Source organism: Dermacentor variabilis, chromosome 6, assembly GCF_050947875.1.
Source record: "Dermacentor variabilis isolate Ectoservices chromosome 6, ASM5094787v1, whole genome shotgun sequence".
NCBI classification, from domain to species: Eukaryota; Metazoa; Arthropoda; class Arachnida; order Ixodida; family Ixodidae; genus Dermacentor; species Dermacentor variabilis.
Window position 1 is genome coordinate 67,537,462 of NC_134573.1, and position 23,061 is coordinate 67,560,522.

The following is a 23,061-nucleotide window of genomic DNA, read 5'->3' on the forward strand; positions in this document are numbered from 1 at the left end:
CACGCACATAAGCAAGGATGAACACACCTCACTCGATGAGCATGGACACTTGCTGTCAAAACGCTGACGTGAGGAAGAGTGGCAGCAGCAGCAAGCAAATTGACCTTCGTGTTGCCTCTCAGTTCAACGCGAAATAAGCGGCAAGCGAAGCTACTAGCCTTTGGCGTACCTATATTTTGTATTCATAACAGATCGCTTGAAGAATAGAGCCCGTGCAGCTGTGCTCAGCCGCAACATACACAGCCACCGCTGCTGCTGGAGTAGAACTCCCCCCTCCCTGCCCCACCGCGTCCCCCGGTGCCTTACACGCACTGGAAGACTGCGTGCTTCCTCCCAACCTTCCTCCCTTGTGTGCACGAAATTTAGCCATCATCCTCGGCTCGCTCTGGCATGCTTTCATTCACACCTACAGCATATAGTGCGCAGCCACGGCGCTATAGCACTTGAACTTTACATGGAACATCACGCCAACGGCGGAAATGCGCCTGCAGTGTCCATATAACTGCCATCGCACTAAAGAAATAGAAGTTATAAATACTATGACACTACTTCTTTAAGACCTACTAGGCCTTCCAGGGGTGTAATAAGCCAACCAGGGGAGAGGCGGGTTTTTAAATGGAAGAAACTTGCAAAAAAGTCGATTTTTGGAAAAGTGCATTTTCGCTATGTTTATAGATTCAAGAATCCCTCCGCGAAATCTAGAACCTAAATTTAATGAGAAAATAATAAAAAATCTTGCTTATACGGGACCGGGTGGACGTGAAATTAGCAAAAGTTGGCCAAAGATGTTCGAACTTTGCGCTGTTGCCATTTGCGAATGCGATAGCCGGTGGCTGCCATCTTGCCCTTGTTCTGAAGCTGTTTTCTTTGTGCGCATTTTGTGCTGGTTCAAAACAGCGTCAATGAAGTGAAACCGACGCTATAGCATCACGTCCGTTCCACTGATTGGCCAAAGCACGTCCCCCCCGCACCTTGCTCATATTGGTCTGGCACTGTTTGACACGCACTCGACCGCTCTCACGTTTCGCTATGTTTCTTAACTCTGGTTTCATCATGCCGCTGTCTACACTGTCTACACTGTCTACATTTGTTCAGCCGCTTGCTTCATGACGTTTGATAAGGTGTCCATTTCGCTGCTGGAATGGCTGTAAGAGGTCATCGTCTCAAGGCTACTATGCGTCAAGATGCCGTGGAATGGATGACGGAAGGAGGCTAGGCCCGTCACACTCCTGAGGTTGCTGGTCAGCCTGGAGATCCCGCCGGATCGAGTTCCGAGCTGCAACGCAGCACGTCTAGCATCAACACTTCGTCTGCTTACGCCTCGCGGGTTGGCACAGATCTTGTAGACACCGTTTTCTTCACAACCGGAGAAAGTAGCAAGCGTGCAGCGATCACCTGAAAACGTGCCTGGCGTCGCAGAATGGAGCGAAAGTTCGAGCTGCTGGGTGTTAACACGAAAGAGGACGTCAATGACAAGCGGAACTGAATTTGCAATCGTTGATTTAACCGCCGTACAACAGTTCCTTGGACTCGTGCTGTGTCCCGGGTGTGGCAAGAAAGCAGTGATGCCTTCAAAGGATTCCACCAAGAAGTACGGGCTCTCGGCAGGTTCTCACTGGTGTTGTAAAAGTCGCAGGGCACTTTTTTCGTTGCTGGGTGCTTCTGTTGTTGCAACAATAGATTATTTTTTTGTTCTTGTTCTTTTTTTACAAGTACTGCTCCAGGAAGGCACCTGAGATTATAATAATGCTGTGCCTAAAGGTATGCCGGACGTACCCGCTTTGCTTCCGTTTCGCTAGCTCTGCGGCTCCTGCCTACCGATATTTGCATGTTTTTGCAGAAAGACATTTATTTAGCTTAAAACATACGAAAAGGCCCGCATAAGCAAACATACTGCTCCAGGAGAGCAGGCCCAGCCTCTGCTACGGTCCCTACTGCTACCCTGGCAAAATCTGTGAAGCTTGTGTTGAAGTGTTCCACCTGTGGCATGCGCGTATACAGTCAAACCCGGCTATATCGAACTCTCAAAAAAACGCCCATCAGTTCGATATAGAGCATAATTCGATATAAGCCTGCTAAATAATTGGATGTCATAAAAGCACATACCATTTATAAAATCGCTTTATTGAAGAAACTAGCTTAGTTTCGCATAAATTAGTCCTGCATTTTCTTCTGCTCGGGCAATTTCGCTGCCTGCGACGCACGTACTTCCCCACGTTGTCTAAGGAGTCGGAGCAGCTGAGGCCGCAACCTTCCGCATTCGCGCAGAAGCACCGGACTAATGCGAGTGCACCAATCACTTCGGAGGATGTGGGCAAAGGACCGTAGTTGCTTTCCTCAACGTGCCTACTTTCATTTGTGCTCGGTACGATGTCGGCAATGTAGTCTTCGTTTCCGGGCTCTCCCGTGGTCGCGACACCATCATCTGCACCACGACCTACTGTATACAGTAGGTCGTGATCTGCACTGACAAACTTGTCCGCCGTTGATTCGAATGTTCCGGAAATTTTGACAGCTCGCTCCAAACTTCGGCAACATCGGCAACGGCTTTGTCGCATTCATCAGAATTTACATTCATCACCGAGCACGCGGAAACCGGCACGTACGAAGAACCCCTCGTACACGGCCGTGCGTACGCGTCGGGCGCCACGGGCACCGGGTTGCGAGTCGGGTCACTTTAGCCCTAACCGTGCCGAGAGTGCTCCTCGGAATCTTGCACGCTGCGGGGCCATCCAACTTCTCATCGCGTTCGACGCGATTTATGATTTCGAGCTTCACGACGAAAGGCGAATTCTGCTGCTTCATCACGGCAACACTGCGGGAGAAGTCCCACAAGGCGCAAACGCGATAAACCAGAAAACCAGCCTGACAACTCGCACTTTCGCCATCTTGCACGAAGAGAGCACAAGAGTCTCTGATTGGCTGTCTGAGCAAGCGCTGTAGGCGGGCCAGGATCATTTTTTTGCTGGGGAGTGTCGATAGATAGTGATCTAAAGAAAGGTCGGACGCTTGATTCTACAACCCGTGAGGGAACACGGCGAAGCGTCGTCAGGGGAGAGAGAGTGGAAAGTGAAAGATGAGAGAGAGAAAGAGGGAGGATGTGGCCTAATAGACTCCACTATGCGCGACAGGGGGAGTGTCGACGGCTCGCCCGAACAGCCCGAGGCAGCGTGGTCACGGTAGGGAGAGCGGTTGGATGGAGCCGCGCCGCCGGGTTTCCCCGCTACCGCGAGGGAAAACCAACTTCTGGGGGCACTTTTCCGCCGCTTGACGGTTCGATATATCGGGAGTCACTGCAATATTTGTTCGATGTAAGCGTAATTTTTGCTATATATACTCATTGTAACTATACCGTGACCAGAAATTGTTCAATATACAGAATAATTCGATGTAAACGGGTTCGATATAGTCGGGTTCGACTGTAGTGCGCTGAAGCCTTGAAGAGGCTCATCGGAGGCTTCACATGTCCAATAAGGATCACACGAATAGAGATGCTGTGACAAGCACGCTTGCCAAAAGGCACAAGCCAGCAACGCACTCTGCCTACAGTCCTAGGCTACAAGAGGTCTAGGTTGTGACCTGTGCTGAATGCACAATTGTGTGAAGGTGCAAAGGATATTTTTTGTTCATTTGAATCCTGTGAGTTCATGTGCCAGAACCACAATATGATTCTGGACTAATTTTGACCACTTGGTGCGCACAAAACAAGTGCATTAACTTTTTGCATTTTGCCTCCATCGAAATATGGCTGCCATCGCTGGGATTTCACCCAGATATTTTGTTGCAGCCATAAACATCCTGCAAAGAACATGTTTTGTTGTGGCCATGAACTCTGTGCAACTTTATCAATAGAGATGCCATTTGTGTGCCTCCTGTTAAACAAGGATCTGAAGAGAAATGTGAAGTGGGTAATGCTACCTTTTTTGCATTGCTTTCAACGACTATGCATGATGTTGCAACAAATATTTCAGTGTTATTTTTGCACAGTGGCCACATATATATCATGAAGTTGTTGCTGAAGGACAGGCCTACATGGTGATGCAATTCATACTGCCATATTGCTAGGCCAATAAAAGTTACAGTGAACTGAAAGTTTTGATTCGTTTTTCTCAGTTTCACCTTTTCGGCATTCCCCACTACCTTACGGAGCATGTTCGTATGTTCTTTCTAAGTATGAGCAAAATGTTTGATATCAATATATTCATATTCAATTGATCTAGCCGGTGTTGCTATTTATTTCTAAGGTTGCCTGCTAAATTCTAATAGCCACTGATTATAAATAAAGATTAGCAGGAATATTGCAATAAAGTTTACATTGTGTTTTTTCACATTTTAAGTGCACTGAGAACAATAAAGTTAGCATCATCGGCTAGAGCTACTCTCTCGCATTCTCGTCATATGCTTTGTTTTTGCTTTTGAGAAAGTGAAGTTTTTGAAAAGTCCCGTAACAAATAGACTGAATTTCTGTATTAAAAACTTGGTATCGTTTGTTCTAATGCAGATATACAAAATCTAATTAGATATTTGCAATCAACAGAAAAACCGAACAGTACTGTTAAATACCATCCAATTCCCACCAAAATAAAGAAAATTGGTTCTGGACCCCACGTCTTCCCCTTAACTGGGCACCTTCCTTCCCTAGATAGACCATTCAATATGCATAGGGGGAAGGCATGGTGGTTGTGACGTCACAGACTAGTGAGTGTTGCTGAACAGAACTAACCGTCGGTGCCTCCAATGGCCTTGACAGCCAAATAGTGGGGGCCCAAATCAGCGTGCAGGGGCACGCCCACCAACCGCGGCCGTGCAGCGCTGTCCTCGCTGTGCACCAGTGACAGCCAGGAGGGCAGCTGCTCCTCACCCGCCTCCACCACCTGCACCAGTGACACGGCCAAAAATTCAGGATGGGAAAATGCTTACTTGCCCAATGGCATAGACAAAGTTCAACATGAAACACACGGCAAATGCAAGGACACGAAAAGGAGGGGCACCGCATTCTGCCAGTACTAACCTACGCGACTGAAACCTAGGCGTAAAAAAATTTAGAAGGGAGATAAGGTTACCACAATCAGCTATAGGAGAAATGTACTGGGTGTAATGTTAAGACACAGAAAGACGGCAGCATGCAATAGAGGATATGCAAAACCTGCAAGTGAACTACATCACACACTTCGTTTCATTTAGCAGAATCGGCAGACCTTGGGTTCATATCATAATTAACGTGTCAGGAAGCGGACTGGCGACATCTTTCCTGCGACCCTCTGTTTTCTGCACCAGCTAAGCATTCAGAACAAGTGCCTCAGCTTCAACAACGCTTCACTGAAACCTCGTTACTACGAATACTACATTAACAAACTTTTCAGAAATCCTAAGCTGACTTCTTATGGTTTCAATGTAAAAATATTTTAATACTACGAACTTCAGAATACCAATCTTTTCAGAATAACGATCGTTATTTAGTTGCCCTGTCATGTTAACAAGGCCTCAGTACTACAAACCAATACTCCGCAATCTGTGAATTCTTGGCTTTCTATGCATCCATCACGGCAGCCGAAACATTAGGCTAGGAGACGACAAGGCGCAGAAAGCAGATTCCGCGGCGCAAGGGTTAAGAAAACTTGAGACGATGCTCAATAATAATAATTTAAAAAAAGAACACGAGAGATAATTTTTTTTTCATCTATTGCGGAGGCAACGACCATCAGGTTTTCCGAGCGCATGCTCCACTCAAGCAAGTGTTGCCTAGCAACGGAGGTGTGTCTCTTACACTTTTCTGCCTTCTTTTTGTGCAAGCCTCTTTTTTTGGGCTTCTTTCTGAGACCGTACCAGCTACGTGAGTGCACCGAGAAATGTAACCTCCGTACTTGAGGGGATGCCACACAGTCGCACTTTGCACTTTCCGGACGGTGTTGTTTATGCGCACTTGTACCCTGGAATAGTTGAGGTGTCCACCTCGAGTGAGACAGTTGTGGTGTCCTCATCAGGGGATGTGAAAACCAAACAACCAGAAACATTGCGCTTTGGAGGCCCAAAGCGACATGGAACTTCCTTTTCGTCAGTAGCTTTCTTATAGCCAGCATCTGCTTTGCGCGCATCACTCTTATTATATGGTGCTTCGGTGGAGCGTGGTGGCAGAATCTATGGAAAATAGCAACACTGCAGGCCAAGAGCCAACAGCGACGTTTTCGTGGATAGCTCAAATGGTGACAACTTAGGAACTGATGGGTTGAAGGGGGGAATGGTTCATTTTAAGGCTTTCACTATCAACCTTTCAGAATAACAAATAATTTTCGGCGGCCCCGTGTGATTCGTTATATTGAGATTTGACTATACTAGCAAGAACGAGGCCATCTTGGTTATGGCAAGTTAGATGTGTGGAAAAGCCTGCTTAAGGAAATTTCACGTACCTGTAGAGAACGAATGCAAGCAGGTGATACTATGGCTGAGAAGGACAAACAAGTGGAGTTGAGTGTAATGTGTAAGGTGTAAGCCAGCTAACTGGAGGTCTACCATAGCAACAGAATGGCTGCCAACAGAAAGGGAATGCAAGCAGGGCAGCAGTGGATAATATGTAGCGACGAGATTAAAAACGTTGCAGACACAGGGTGAAGTCAGCTGGTTCAAGACAAAGGTAACAGGGAGATTGCACTGTAATAGGCCTTTGTTCCGCAGTTGTCATAGATTGGTGATGAATGACAATCATGTTAATAATGTGGCTTTTGTTTATTATTACATACCACATACAATGTAGCAACACTTTGTACTATCGTGGACAACTTAAATGCGACCAGCCAAATGCGTGCCCACAGCATAACTGAAGGTACAGTGCATACCGTCGGTCAGTCATCCTTGTCCATATGTATCTGCATATCACTTTCATGCCGAAGGCGGGGCTGCTCACCCTAATGTGATAATGTCACCCACACTTTTATGTGCGATGCTCGTTTCTTCACCCAACCTGCTGCCACACCATTTCCACCTTGCCAGTACCATTATGGAGGCTGGCGCCATAGCTTGTGCAGCCTGCCATATTCATGGCGCTTTTCCCTTTATGATTAGATACTTGAAGCTTGTGGGGATGCGCGACTCTCACGTGTCCCCTGATATGATGGTTTTCCCGCAAAGCTTTTGCAGTGCGGCTTCGCCGCGTGGCGCGGCGCCCGAGGCGGTCGGAGTGGTTGAGGCGCAGTACGAGAGATGGCGCGAGTGTTGCGCTGCTAACGCCGCCGACAGGCGGGGTTACTTGGGCGCCGAAAGACAAGGCGCTTCGTCTTTGGTTCGGGACAGCAAGCAGTGCGGACGTGCCGTGCCGCGCGTGCGCCGATCGATGCTTCTGCGAAACCGTCTCGCGTGGCCGCTTTCAACGCGCCACTGTTCGCGTGACTGTACATGCGAACGACCAGGCGTTGGGATCTAGCAAGGGGCGAACATATTCGCTCGCTATCCGGTCACGGTGAGTCGGACTTTTAGATTTGTTGCGCGCCCATCGGCATGTTTTGTGGATAGCAACTCAGCTAGCAGGCACTGATCTATGAAAGGTGCAATAAATGCCCTTGTGATTGTTTGCACTACTGTGTTGTCGTTCCTTTGTCCCAAGAGTATGGGTGAGAGACCCCCAAGCTCTTTGACGGTAGCAGAACAAACATTTTTTTGCCAGCCTTTGCCAGCCTGCTAAGATGCCGCCTCCAGCCAAAAAGAGGAAATTTATGACACTGCAGGATAAGGCCCAAGCTGAAAAGGGCAGGAAGAAAATGGATATCGCCGAACAATTTGGAATTGCGCGCAGTTCGATATCTACGACTCTGAAAAACAAGGCCTCCATTCTCGGCCCGCTCGGAAATGGTGTGAGTGCGAAGAACAAAACGGTGAGCGCTGCAGCATTTCCAGACGTAGACAAAGCGGTGTTTGCGTGGTTTGGTGAACAACGTGCCAACAAAGTACTATTGTCTGGCTTCAGAGTGCTTCAGCAGAAGGCACTGGACTTCGCGTGCATTCTAGGGCATGCTGATTTTAAGGCTAGCCCTGGCTGGTTGAGCCGTTTCAAAGCCCGCCGCGACATAGTGGCCAAAGTCATTTCTGGGGAGGCAGCAGCTGTTGACCCTGTGACAACATCGTCGTGGCTGCTGACCAACAAAGAAGTATTGGACCAGTACAAGCCGTCGGACATTTCTAACGCAGATGAAATGGCCTTATTCTATGAGATGCTGCCATCGAAAACCCTGGACATAAAAAGCCAGACATGCTGCGGGGGGGAAACATAGCAAGCGGCGTGTGACAATTCTGTTGTGCACTAACATGGACAGCAGAGATAAACGGCCACTGCTTGTAATTGGCAGAAGCAAGAAGCCCCGCTGCTTCAAGGGAAATCGACGGCTGCTGGTACAATACACCGCGAACCTGAAGGCATGGATGAACCGGGTCATATTTGGCAGCTGACTCGAGGCCTTCGATATGGGCATGCGGAAGGCAGGCAGGTCGGTCTGCCTTTTCTTGGACAACTGCAGTGCCCATTATGTTGATGACGTGGAGCTTGGAAACGTGCGCTTGGTTTTTTTTTACCTAAAACTGCACTTCCATGCTACAGCCGCTTGATCAAGGTGTCATTCATAGCGTCAAGTGTGCCTACAGGAAGAGGCTAATTCAGCGTCTCCTGCTGAAGCTCCAGTTGAAGCATCCCATTGTAGTGGACATGTTCATGACGCTTGAGATGGTGGCCGCCGCATGGGTTGCAGTGTCGCCAGCTATCACATTTAAACATGCCAGCTTCCTTGCCACTCGGCAAGCATCATGCACTGATCCAGTGGCATTGCAAGAAGATTTGCCTGAAGGCACTCTCGATGACAGTGCTGACGGCGCAGTGCTGCCATCGTTGGCCCACGCATGGGATGAACTTTCTGCCGTGACAGACGGTATTCTGGATGGCCTCAGCATCAATGAGTTCCGTTTGTGCGGATGAAGGTGTTGTCGTCCATGAAGAAATGGCCGATGAGGTCATCATAAGTAGCGTTTGCCAAGGTGCCAACGATGCCGCCGACCACCAGATACCTAATCACGAGAAGACGGCGAAAACTCACGGGATGTGTTGAATGCCTTTGACGTAATTCGTTCATTTTTTGGTGAGCATGATGACGACGTGGCAATGGACCACTTTTTGCAGTGCGAATCAAGAGCAGTAAAATTGCTGCAAGGCACGGCTCGGCAAAGTAAGCTGGCTTTTGGCAATAAATTGTTTTGTTTTTTTTGCAAGCCAATTCCCTTCCCTGTCTTTTCTGCCTCATTCTCGCGCTAACGAAATTCCCACAAAAGCGAAATTTTTTGCTTTCCCCGGCAATTTCGTTATTGCGGGTTTCGACTGTACTATCAACCTACTCCTGCTGCCCAACCACCTTGGAGCACATACTTTAGTGAACAGCGAAAAAACAGTGCAGGTGGGTAGTGTATCTGCAGATGTATCTGCAAATTTAACAGATCTCCACCCACCTGAAACCTCAAGTGATTCTGCTCATGTGTATCATATCATTTACGTTTTCACTCTTTGTTCTCTGCTTATACATTCCATGCTCGCACAATAAACATATTTGTTGGAAGTCAACGCCTGTGTCGTGTGCTCCTTTTCTCTGTCCTGTTTTTGCACTGTTTGCTTAAGTACGTGTTCATACCAAGTCCAGCTAGCCACTGTCTAGCATCCTTGTAAATCATCTAGTGTAATTCGTGAAGTGCCCACTCCTACTTCTTTGAAGTTTCACTTTGATCTAATTTACAAACCATTTGTGCAAATATTTTTAATGCCCCAGTGGATGTTAATTTGACACTGTGATAGTGTTTTCACTCTCACAATAAACTGACATGTGCATATTTTCACCTGCATATTACATACACCATTTTCAAAACCACTGCAAACAGGATAGTAGCCCAAGCTTAGACCAACCACATCACCAGTTTGTGCTGCAATACATGCATGCCTCAAGAACACCACAAACATCTGACACTTAAATTAACTTTTCAGTAAGCTTCCATAATGAAAGCAGCATGTCACTGTTACCAACCTAGACCAAAGTGTGTTCTGTCATTAGCATAACAATGGCGATGACAGTGGGTTGTTGCCAATGCCACGAATGAAGTTTTGTTTTGTCTCCAGTTGTAATGCACAGGCAATTTCAGGTATAATTTTCTAGGAAGGCTGTTCAGAATTAGGCAAATGTGGTAGCTTCTTAACACTAATCTCAAGACTAAAAAACATGTAGCTTGACCTCAGCTATTACACAGACTAGTTAAACATTACAACCCATATTGTGCATGACTATCTGTGAGTGTGAACACGCACATATACAGTACAACCTCGTTGACACATTCCCATTACGTACGTTTTCCCGGGCCCAACGTTCGCAATCGAGAACACAAAAAGTGACCCAATATAGTTATGGCCATTTTTTACCTGTACATATGCCCCTGGAAAACACAATTTTTTGGTACCAATGCTCAGTACGTCGCCAAACTGCACTCGTATGATGCTTTTTCAGATCACTAGATCCCATGTGAACAAGGTGTGAGGCCTGCACCTTGCACCTTTTCTTGTTTACATGGGATCTAGTGGCCAGAAAACGTGTATAATCGCAGTCTGCAGCAGGGAACGGTGGCTTGTTTCAATTGTCATCTATTAAAAGCGTGCACTACCCTTCCGATGGCACCACGCACTGTGAAACACATAGGCGAAGATGCATATCGCAATAAGTTTGGCGGTGACAGCTGTGAATGCTGTGTGCGACGACCCTGAAGAAGATTTGCTGGCACGGAAATGAGCAACTGAGTGCGCGCCGGCGTTCGAGAACAGTATATAGCCGCCGGTCTCAAGTGAAAACGGTGGCGCACACAGTTTTTTATTCCAATACCAGCAAATCTCCACCCGGGTTGTCGCATACTGCATTCACAGCTACCGCCATCAAACCTATTGCGATAAGCATCTTCGCCTATCTGTTTTACAGCGGGTGGTGCATAGTGCCTTTGGTAGCATATATGGCACGCACACTTTTAGTAGGCAATAATCCCATGCACCACTGTTCCCTGCTGCAAGTGGCGCGATGTGGGCATCACGTTTCCCTTTGGCAGCATGCGATGTTGCCTGCCAGCTCGATTTTGCTTCAATTTCCCAAAGCCCACATAAAACACCATGCAATAGGAAAAGAACAAAATGCCTCTTAGGCTTGACGCACGTCGATGTCTGGTGCAGCAACGACAACGATCCGTGCGACGCTTCGCATTACGTAGATGTCAACAATAGTTGTGTCTGTCAAATTATTTTAGTTACTTCGGATGTTACGTTTTCCCGGTTAGTATGTTTGTTCCAAAACGTATGAAAGAGGTTCTACTGTATGATCTATCACAACACTGCTAACAAAAAGCACCAAACATGCGTCACATCATGTTTTTCTTTCTAACAGACATGACACCATACTACATTTTGACTCAATGAAGGTGCTTCTCGAATACACAAATGATGCAGAGGTCAAGAAACCGCCAGGTGTTGAACTTCTGCAGAAACTTGACCCTCATCTTCAAACCATCAAAGGCGCACACAATCACAGAAATGCAAGGTTAATTAATTTACCAGGAGCTTGGAGACATGTCCTTGGAAAGCATCTGCCGGAATGGAGTAGTTGAAGAGACGTCCTACGACCACACTTGTATCTGGTACACCCCATTGCCGCCGTACCTCCCCACTGGCTACAGCAAGGGCTGTAGCCAAAGCTGCAGCTATGGCTAGCCGCAGCAGAGACCCAGCCGCCATTCCTCACCACCTGCACAAAGCAAAAGGAGAGACATTGAGAAAATCTGCAGTCACATGACAAGGGCAATCATGATGCTACTTAAGCATACTTGTTTTGTTGAGTGCATCTGTGCACATGAATCCAAGATCTTTTGTTCCATTAGATGTAACCTTAAAAGAAACCTGCAACACTCTTTAAACATGGTAAATAAAAGTTCCTGGTCACTACACAATGCTCCTATGAATATTTTAGTCACATTTTAAAGCAGTATGCCCAGTAGGGCATACTGCTACAATTTCAATCAGAACATGCATGCTTTCTATTTATTTTTTTTCTTTGAATCCTCACCTCTCCTTATGCTTATTGTAGCAACAAAAGATCTCATTACTATTGGCTGGATTTCTTCAGATATCACGACGAAGGAGTGCCTCTAGCATGATGAAAAATGGCTAAAACACAGAAGTAATGAGGGGGTGGCATCATCTGGTGGCAGCAAACAATAGCACTGTGCCAATGCCACAGTCTCTCAGACGGGGTGGCATGCTAGATAAACCTCAGAGGCCTTGCCAATACCAAAGCTCAGTGTAATTGTGGCCAGAGCAATGTGACCATCACTCTTCATCGGCACAACAGCATAGCTTCAAGCACAGCAGAAACAATGGAATAGAGAGGAAGGTCACAAAGGCAGAACAGGGGGCAGCATCTGACTGCCGATAAATTTGCTCATTTCGGATGCATTCAAACAAACATGTCTTTTTTTTTTTTAAGGAATTTGAGGTGATGACCTTTATAATGCAAAGCACATCTGTTCAGGGGCCTGAATTATGACACAAGCTGCTACTGCCCAAAACAACAAGAACCTTTATTGCTGCCTGCCAGTGAAATATGTACACGTTCAAAGGTGCGGCCCCTTTGCTCTCAGTGCCACCTCGTAGCTGCAAACTCAAGCGCAAAGTGGCAACAACTACAATATCTACACCTTTAATAAGCTTGCAGGATCCGTTAAACTATTTACTGTAGGAATTATTTTCATTACGTAAACTTACAGCCATATCATTACTTCTTGATATTTTCAACTACCATGAATACAATCTGATACTCAAGCTATACAACACTGCATTTGTACAAACCCTGGGTGTCCTCACAAAACCAGCCATGGCAACCAATGGCATTATTTGGGTGAAGCAGGTGAAGCAGGCTAATATCTGTAAACTGTGTCTTAATAACTGTATGGCACCAATCAAATTGATAGATTAAATTTTGCCTTACCATGCCATGGTATATTGATCAACATAAACAATCTTTTTTTTTTTTAAAGTGCCTTCAAATACGCATTCAAGATTTTTTCATCATACCGTGCCATCCACTGTGAAGACCTCCTTGTGCAGGTATAGATACGTGTTCCTGCGGCCACGAGGACGAGGCCTTATACCTTCTACTACATCATGACTGCAGCAAAGCACATTATGGTGTTATGTCAACGACCATCGTAAATCAGTGCATAACAAAAAAATGAGCACTCAAATGCTCCTTCGAAGACAATGGCACATGAAATCAATATTGAGTGCACAGCACTGTGTCCCATTGTTTCTCATTCATGCATCTGCGTGAATGAGACATGCTTGCATACAATTTGACACCTGCGGACTTTGACTTATCCGAAATTTTTTGCAAGACTTCCTCTCATAACGCTACATTTTTTGTGTCTATTTAATTGTTACCTAATAGACTCAAGTATGTGTTTTAATTGCTTTTTAAGCTTATATTATTTAGTAACTAGCTAAAGGAAACAGATGTCACAAGATAATTGTGACAACTCCTGTATTTGCTTAATATCAACACAAAAGTGCGGGCTGCACACTCTGCACTCCCTGAACACCTGCAGTTGCATTTTGCTGGTGCTCACCTATCAAGGCAAATAAAGGCATTCACTAAGGGGCTTTTTATGTATTCAACTAAAACAAATATGTTTTATGCCCTGCCTCTCATATACCTACCACTTCTATTTATGTATTTATTTGCTTACTTCTTTATTTGTTTGCCTACAGTCACCCAAAGGGCATTACAGCAAAGGTAATAACAGATTTTTATATGGAATAAAATGGTGCAGGAGAAAAAGTAATGATATTAAGAGGAAGCTTTAGCTCCGGTGCTCCTACCTACATACATGTAAAAGCAGAATTCGTTTTTCTTGGAAACCACTGCACCAAATTTGATGAGGCCTGTTGCATTTAAAAGAAAAACTTAAAATCTTGTAACTTTTGGTTTGGAGTTCCTTATTTAGGTCATCAATTTTTTATTAAAAATTGGCAAAAATCGCAATTTTCAGAAAACTAAACTATCAAGTTTACAACTCTGTAACATGGCAATGAGAATGATATCACAATTATGTGAATTGCATCTAATAGCACATCTAAAGCAGACAAACCATGTTACACATGAATCTCAAGAAGTTTAGTAATATGGAAATACAGCTTTTGCTGAGCCCTTATATAAAACGTAACAAATTCGGGTAAGATATAAACTGACACATCAAATTTGTCTGCTTTGAATGATATAATGGATGCCCTTTACAGAACTAAGGTGTCTGTTCCTGATGGAGAGCTATTAATTTGTAAGCTTCGTGCTTCTATTTCTTTCAAACTTCCAAATTTTTGAAAATTCTTTTAACAAAGTTCAGGCCCTAAATCAAAATTCCGCTGCCAACAGTCACTAGAATTTAACTTTCTCTTTCAAATGCAACAGATTTCATTAAAATCAGTCCAAGGCTTATCTCAGAAAAACGTTTCTGTATTTGAATAGACGGCATTGGAGTTCAGACCGAACTAAAGCTTCCAAAACATAACACCCCAAAACAGCTGCACATCAAGAACACAAGGAACGAGAAGAAGGTCAACTATATAAGGAGAGCAGTAAGTGGTGAAACAAAGAGCTTTCCTCACTTCAGGCAGTGTGAAATTTTAAGGTTATATATGCAAAGCAAGATTAAAATTTTGAACACTTGAAAACATAACTACCAACACAATTAATTATCATGCATATCAGGGCTAAACTGAATTACCAAATGTAGCTGCAGCTTTTTTTTTATGAACTATGTAGCAGACCACCATTTTAACATGCCAAGTAGGCAGTCCCAACATTCTAGGCCAGAAGCCTCCACAAAAACTAGCCTCTGTGCCATGGCTACATTTGCAGCTCTCTGTCCCTTTCGCAAGGACTTCAAAGACAACATACGGCCTCGAGGTATTACCAAAGACGTTATCTAGTGCTTGTCTCACTTCACAAACTGAACTGCACCAAATGTTTTTTAGCTGCTTTGGCTGAATGACTTCTAAGTGGAAGCCGCAATTGAGACTCAGCAGACTGTGTTGGCTTGTGTTGGGTCACCTGATATTCACCTCCAACTGCTGTGCTTCATTACTAAAGCCTTAAACTTTAACTCGGGGAACAGAATTCTTTCGATCATTTCACTGCACTCCCATTATGTGTCATTTGTGTTTCCTCGGATACGATTTTACTTTTTATGGAGTAGGGGTGTTCAAACAATGGAATAACGGAAAAAGGCACTGTTTGCTGAGCTGCTACCAACACATTTCTAGGTCAGTACAAGGTGGGGGAGAGAGAGGGGATGAAGGGGTAAGGGGAATGAAGCTATGTATCTATGACAAAAGCTGGCCTACTGGTTATTTCCTGCAAGCTATTCTCCATTCGTAGCAACATGCAATCTGGTTGGAAAATGATTTTTGGCACCAAACCTGCAAAGGGGATACCACAATCATTTTCATGAGACAGTGATGAAGGCTGATGGCAATGAAGGTCAATACGATGTGGCCATTTTCAAATTCCACTCAAAGAGCAGCCAGCAATGCAGCCTGCCTGCATTGTAGTCATGAAGCGGCTATATGCGAAAACGCGCAGCCGGGTGCCAGTGTCAGTGACGAGCTATTGCAAAGGACATCCTGCAACGCAGCTCTAGCAAGCCATCGGAACTCACAACCACATGCTGGCATCGGTAGTGCCAACACAGCATACAGGAACATATGTCCAATGTAGCAGAGGCTATCGAAGTACTAAGCTGGGATATAATGAAACAATTCAAAAGCTCAGTATAGTGATGAAATTGCACCGAATATAAAGAAGCATTTGCAATATCTTGGGTAGCTTTTTGGCAGTGACAAAATGGAACCCTGGGACTTCTAATGGATGCGAGAACTCCCTTATACAGCTTCGCTGCATTTGATGTACGGGTTGCTCAGATCATCATCTGCAAAGGTTCTTAAAAGTGCATTTTTTCTTTGCGAGCCTAGCCAGGTTTTGTGACCGTGGCTGCGGCCTTGCTGTTCCGTTACCAAATAGGCTAACTAATCACAGCGAAATATGTGGGCGCATCCGCAGCGCTGGCCATGTGGGAGAAAGCAAGAAAAGAACCAGAAAGCTGGCATCTGCAGCTGCATGGTAATGAGGAAGTAAACGCTATGGATAGAATGGATTCAAATTGTGCTACATACATATGCACATGCTGCCTCTGAAACCATGATGCGTTCAAGGCGTTAATCACATCCGCTAGTAGTCAGCAACTCTGCTTAACAAAAGGGTCGGAATAACTTGTGTGCGCCCACGCTTGCATTTGTGTGTGTGTATGCGTGTATGTACTCGTGTTTCAACTCTCTATGCGCTCACACAAAGCTTTGCTGTCATAGATTCCAGCTCGTTTGATCTGATACATTTATTTTCTACTTTCTTTCTTCATTTTTGAATAGAATAGAGCCTTCACTTTTTGAGTTTCTCACACTCCTGTGTCAAAATATCCTGGCAATTCCAGGCTTTCCCTGCTTTCCAGGTCACCAAACCCCCTGCAGTATATGCGTTAGGTACAGTAATGCATGCCAGCGTCATAATTTGATGTACACCTTCACTCACACATAGGAGTGACTTTTGTCTCTCGGAACAGCTGTTGTTTTTGAAATTTCGCAAGAATAACCACTAGCAAATTGATTGGAAACTTTTTATGGTATATACTGCTACACATCTGAAGTTAAGAACTGGCCAAGATCAAGCAACAGAACTGTGTTTCTTATGCTTATCGAATCTGACTTTCTTTTGAAGCTTTCAGAGTTGATTGTAGCTACACATTTCCGACTGATTCAAGCTACTTTCGTTTCGCAACACTGACTGACAAAGTGTATATCTGTGTTTTCTTTTTTTCGTTAAACTGTCTTGTCAGAACGTCTAATCAATTGTGTAGTTTTCCCACCACAATGTACTGTTTTTTCTTCACATATGTGCATCAAGAACAGGTTTTTGTAGATAATTTAAGAGAAATGAAAATGAAAAGCTTCCCCGAAAATGAAACGCTTCTCTGTATTTCCTGCCAACAAACACGGCACCCAAAGAATTGAGTAAGGCCACTGGTCGAACAAGCAGGACAAACCAGATTTACACAACTTTGTTTTGACTCCCACCACTGCTCCTGCCATTGTTATTGAATGATGATACGTGAACACAACTTATAAGACACACCGATTCAAGCAGCCATAAACAGATGCAATACGCTTTTTGAACAAATCTACAACCCCTTTTTAAGTCAACGAGTGCTATACACGACCGCCAGCGAGTGAGAATAATGGAAAACCCAATACAACATGTACATCTGCATAGCCACTACAACTTGGAACTTGGCCAATATCAGCCTAGTACTGCAAAAGAACAGTGGCTGGCTTTCTTGAGGACAATATTTCCAGCAGCGAAGCAAGATTCTACAAACAACTTCAGTTATAGTACTAGCTGCTCCATTTGACACTTTCTGTTGAGCTTTCCTTTGCTGCTAATGCAATAAACAACCAGTAAACCAAGGAAACCGCTCTTAACTGCCACGTCAATGGTCAATGAAATAGTCCCAAGGCCTATTGCTTTAAGAAACAATAAAGAAGAGTGTTAAGCTGCATTGATAAATTTATGTTAGTGCCGCATGAGCACAAAAATTATGTTAACTGCTTCATGCTTTACAGTTCGATGTAATTAACAGGGTGCCACACAGACAGGCTTAGTTCCATTAAAACTTAAAGCCATTTGAGAAGTAATACATCTTCACAACTCATTTGACTAGCAAATGCATACTCACTCCCATTTTAGCAGTTACGGCTGCACTTGAAAGATACATTTCTGAAGTAAACTGAAATAATTCTGTATAAATTATGTGTTATTGATTTTGTTTCTTGAACTTTTGCCCACAATATGTATCTTTTTGTAATATTAGAAGTGTAAAACAAACTCATTGCATTCACCACAGCGATCATCATCACTATAATGTTCAACATAATTAAAAGTTAATAACAGCAACTTCAAAGACAATAGATGCAAAATGTTATCCCAAGTTATCTTTTCGTAATGTCAGAGATTTGGGCAGCATATGCTAGGGATTAATTAATAGTCTGTCAATAAACAAGCATGACGTTACATTGCAAAGGAATCGAAATCTCAACCAAGTTTGCGTCAACAACTTTTTCTAAACAAAGATAACCTAAACATGTAAGTACAAATTTTGAGGATGCTTAAGCTTCACCTTTAAGAGTGGAACACGACAGCATTTAAAGATCCCCAAGTGCTTCTCACGCTTCTCCGCAACTGCAGCTTATGTATCCATAATGTTTAGCGGGAAACGCTGGCGGCAAAAACGAAGGCCAGCTTTGTGGTTCTTTTCTTGATGGTGTGCAAGGAAATGAGGGAGGGGGGGGGGGGGGGGGCTTCACTCCTGCTTGAGTGCTTGATCCCATTTATGCTTGCTATCGCCTTATACACTTGACATGCAGTGGCCCACGATTTTTTATACTCTCTTGTTCACTGCAAGGTTTACTACACATGTCGTGTAATGGTTGGGCCCTGTCGTGCTTTCCATCCGAGCACAAAATGGCCAGTCCAAAATTTGTGGAAGGTCTGTAAAAAGGAAGGCTTGCAATTTTACTGGGCACAATATGCCCAGATCAGGGCATACCATTACAGCAAGGAAAGCAATAACCGCAAGTCATGCCACATCCTGCGCAAAAACATGGGTAAGCATAAGGTTGCCAGCATTGCTGTCGGCCCTGGTATGTTTGCCGAGTGCACTTTACTTTTATTATTGAAGCAATGAATTCTTTGCATAAAATTTTATAATAATGCTTTTATTAGGCATGTGCAAATATTCTAAATTTTGAATATGAATCACATAGTACCCGCCATTCAATTAGAGAATTTACTATTAGAATTTGTCGAATAGTCATTTAAAAAATATATATAATGGATAAAACACTTGTAGAAATCTCGAGAGAGAGAGAGAGAGAGAGACAGATAGATGGAGGCAAGAACTGTTGTGAATGATTCTGCTGCTGTATAGCTGTGGTTGTTGCTCTGAGGCACCAGTTTGTGAGAAATTGCACGGGGCTGATAACTTCGACTCGACAATTTCCAGTCATTCAATAAGAACGGCTCCCTAAAGGAGCCTACATACGAACGTGTTCCAATTTATTACATGCCCAGTTTCATTATATCTGCATCCCTTTAATACAATGTGCAGTGCTATTGCATCACACTTCTTTCTTCGGGGAACACAGCACTTTAGATGCACCTTGGTCGGTATAACGTAAAACTATTCCAATCTGTTTTCATTCCAAATCGGCCATTAGCCCTTCCCGGTAGGTCAAAATGGCTCGCCCTCTGCCCATAGGGGTGTTGCGCCCGCCCATACTAGAATGGCCTCAGACTAGAATGGGAATAGATTGATGTCGCCGCATTCAGACTACATTCACAGCTGACCCACCCATGCCAAGATGGCAATAGCCTTCGGCACTTTCCCGCTGTACTTGAGCTTAAAGGGAAGCTGAAACACTTTTCGAAAAAAATGAGTTCTCTGCGGCATTCTACAGTTTTGAGTCCCCTGAACACGAATATCTGGTTTAAAAAGGGCGGAAACAAACGCAAGCGGCTGTTTTTTCAAGAAAACGCGCACCAGCGCCTCAGGGCATCGCGCGAACGCCGCTGTTGCCCGTGATTGGTCGGGGCCGCTGTGATGTCGTTGGCGGTAGTCGCCGGTCGGCGCCGCCGCCGCATGTCTCCGTTTCAGAGCGTAGCACCATTCCTTTCTCTCTGGCAGCACGCGGTTCTGCTGTTCTGGCTTCATAGCTGCGTTGTAAGATGGAACGTTCTCGCTGTCGCCGACAGCTTGTATTTTCCCCGTACATGTTTGAACCCACACCGATACGGAAAACGATGGCGGCAACGGCGGCAACGACGATGTTGAGTGTGCCAACAGCGAGAGCGATGTGTGCACCTTCTCGCGCGCTGGAAATCTTAGCTAGTACGTATGTTTTTTTTTTTTTTTCATGTAGCTGCACGTTGCAATGACGGGAGAAAAAATGCGCTAAAGTGTCACTGGGAACATGCTGCTGGAAGAATGCCGAAGCACTAACTTCCCGTTAGATTCTAAACACGGGTGCAATTCCGCGATGTCAAGCACCTTGCCGCTGCTTGTCTAAAGTCCCGTGGTTTTTTCAGCGTCGATACACAATCGCGAACATAAGTGCCGCGTTTCAAAGCGCGCACATGCAGTGCTGTGAGGTACAGTCGTGGAAGTTGCTTATCATATACATCCAGAGATGACCAGAGGTATTATATGGGCAATATTCATACAATGGTTCGACGACTTTGCGAGTGTGGCTTGATCAAGAATCGGTATGCGTGCTCCATGCTAGTGTTGACATAAAGATATTAGGCAGTTTTAGCACCGCCGTGTGTTAAACACGATAATTGAACCGTACGTCGAATGTCACTAGGCAAGCCTACACTCCATTTGATACCTCAGGTGCAACGCTGTGGAAGCTACGCTCGAAGTCCGGTCACCAAAATTTATTACTGCGCGCGTTTCCGTCTATGCTTCGCAGCGTGCTAGCGGCGTTTGCTCGCGCGAGCATGCACGTGAAGCTGCCGCGACGGGCTGCAATTAAAAAATACCGAAAAGAAATTTTTTTTAAAAGAACGTGTTAGCAGCCGTATAAGTATAAATCTACGGAACGAAGTTTTTACACGCCGAGTTCAACTACTCTAACGCGAGCATGAAAATATTACCGTAACGCCTCATGTCGTGCGATTTGAACACGAATGCTGAACAGCTAAATCTGCGGGCACCGCGAGGTAGGACGAATAACAAATAGCACTGAATGCGCAAGCGTACCCCCGGCCAGTTATTTCACTGTACCAGAACAGCACCGAACAAACAGCTGTAGTACAGTGTTCCGTGACAAAGCGGAGAGGCAAAACAGGATGAAAACGGCAAGCACTTTACACGTAGGTGCATATTCCCGGCTGTGCTTCCACCTCGCTTCGTCGTAGACCGTTTGTTCGACACTAAGGTGATCATCTGGTAAAAAATTGCCCGTGTGCACATTAAAACCCTTACTTCACGCTTTCTCCTCTTGGCGAAGGCCGCTTTTGGAGGTGGCGAGGTGTTTCTCTTGTAGGAGAATAGACGGAACAACGCCGGGCTTCAGTCGCGCCGATTTAACTGGAATACCGATTGCCCGCATCGTTGTCAAGCTCCGATGATAGTCACTGTCGCGGAAATGGTCCGAGCACAGCACAGTTGATTTCGTCGGCACGAACTTATCTCTCCTCACCGCACGTACCCACTGCGCTGCAAGCTTCTTGTCCTTCGGGAACCTGTGAACCACATCGTCTCGCCCGCCTGTGTTCGCGCAGCCGAATGCTGCACAGAACGAGGGCATGTTGGGCGCCCTTGGCTGTAGGCACTCACGCAGCACAGAAGGAAAGAACAGTTTACGAAAATCGCAAAACAAATGTGAGCGGCGGCGGCGGCAGATCTCTCGTAGCGTCGTTCAGTAAAGCGCAGGACGGAAAGAGGCATGCCAGCACATGTCAGCACGCCGGTCCGCAGCTCGGTTGGCTCGGTCTCCGCCCATGACGTCGCTCTCGCCGGTTCTCTCCTCTGGCAACAACCTCACCCGGCGCTCCGGGAAGCGATGGGGGCGTGTCCGCGCGGGTGATTTAGAAAGCGATTTCCGCCCCTTATATTAACAAAACGAAAAAAAATTTCGGAACCGTAAATTATTAGGTCTGTTCTTCCCAATCCCAGCAATTCATGGAAATTGAGAACCGTTTCAGCTTCCCTTTAAGGCAGCATAAAGGCGATGCTGAGGACAATGCCATTGTGAATTTTTTCTAATGAACTTGATGGGCAAGTTGGGGGTGCGTCACCTCAACCGCACATCCATTGTAGACTTCTTCTATTTTTACCTCCTTATCTCTCAATCTCGAAGCCTGTGCAAGTTTTTCATGGCACAAACGCAAAATGCATTTTACCATAGCTGTCCTCCAGCCTGCTATGGACTACTATTAGAAGACAATGAAATCTTTATTCCAGCATAGTGCATACATGGCACTATGCTGGAATGATGGATGGTGGGCAGGTAGTTCTAGAGAAACTGGCCACCCTGTATACGCAATGCCTCATGACTTCGAGCGTATCGGAAGCTTGGAAGAACGCTAACATAATCCTAATCCATAACAAAGGGGACGCCAAAGACTTCAAAAATTATAGACCGATCAGTTTACTGTCCGTTGCCTACAAAGTATTTACTAAGGTAATTGCAAATAGAATCAGGAACACCTTAGACTTCCGTCAACCAAAGGACCAGGCAGGATTCCGTAAAGGTTACTCAACAATAGACCATATTCACACTATCAATCAGGTGATAGAAAAATGTGCGGAATATAACCAACCTTTATATATAGCTTTCATTGATTACAAGAAAGCGTTTGATTCAGTAGAAACCTCAGCAGTCATGGAGGCGCTGCGGAATCAGGGTGTAGACGAGCCGTATGTAAAAATACTGAAAGACATCTAGAGCGGCTCCACAGCCACCATAGTCCTCCATAAAGAAAGCAACAAAATCTCAATAAAGAAAGGCGTCAGGCAGGGAGATACGATCTCTCCGATGCTATTCACAGCGTGTTTACAGGAGGTATTCAGAGACCTGGATTGGGAAGAATTTGGGATAAGAGTTAATGGAGAATACCTTAGTAACTTGCGATTCGCTGATGATATTGCCTTGCTTAGTAACTCAGGGGACCAACTGCAATGCATGCTCACTGACCTGGAGAGGCAAAGCCGAAGGGTGGGTCTAAAAATTAATCCGCAGAAAACTAAAGCAATGTTTAACAGTCTCGGAAGGGAACAGCAGTTTACAATAGGTAGTGAGGCACTGGAAATGGTAAGGGAATACATCTACTTAGGACAGGTAGTGAC

The 23,061-nt window shown here is 45.1% G+C and overlaps 1 protein-coding gene across 1 annotated transcript in view; it reads right to left on the bottom strand.

Moving 5' to 3' along the window:
* Dg (Dystroglycan) overlaps positions 1 to 23,061 on the bottom strand; it is a 54,720-nt gene that overhangs the window by 24,647 nt on the left and 7,012 nt on the right. Inside the window, exons 2-3 of the mRNA XM_075695127.1 lie at positions 11,606 to 11,795; positions 4,724 to 4,874 (exon numbers count right to left, since the gene is read on the bottom strand). Of these exons, the coding sequence (XP_075551242.1) occupies positions 4,724 to 4,874; positions 11,606 to 11,785 (331 nt within the window). The 5' untranslated portion in view covers positions 11,786 to 11,795. The remainder of the gene's footprint in view (positions 1 to 4,723; positions 4,875 to 11,605; positions 11,796 to 23,061) is intronic.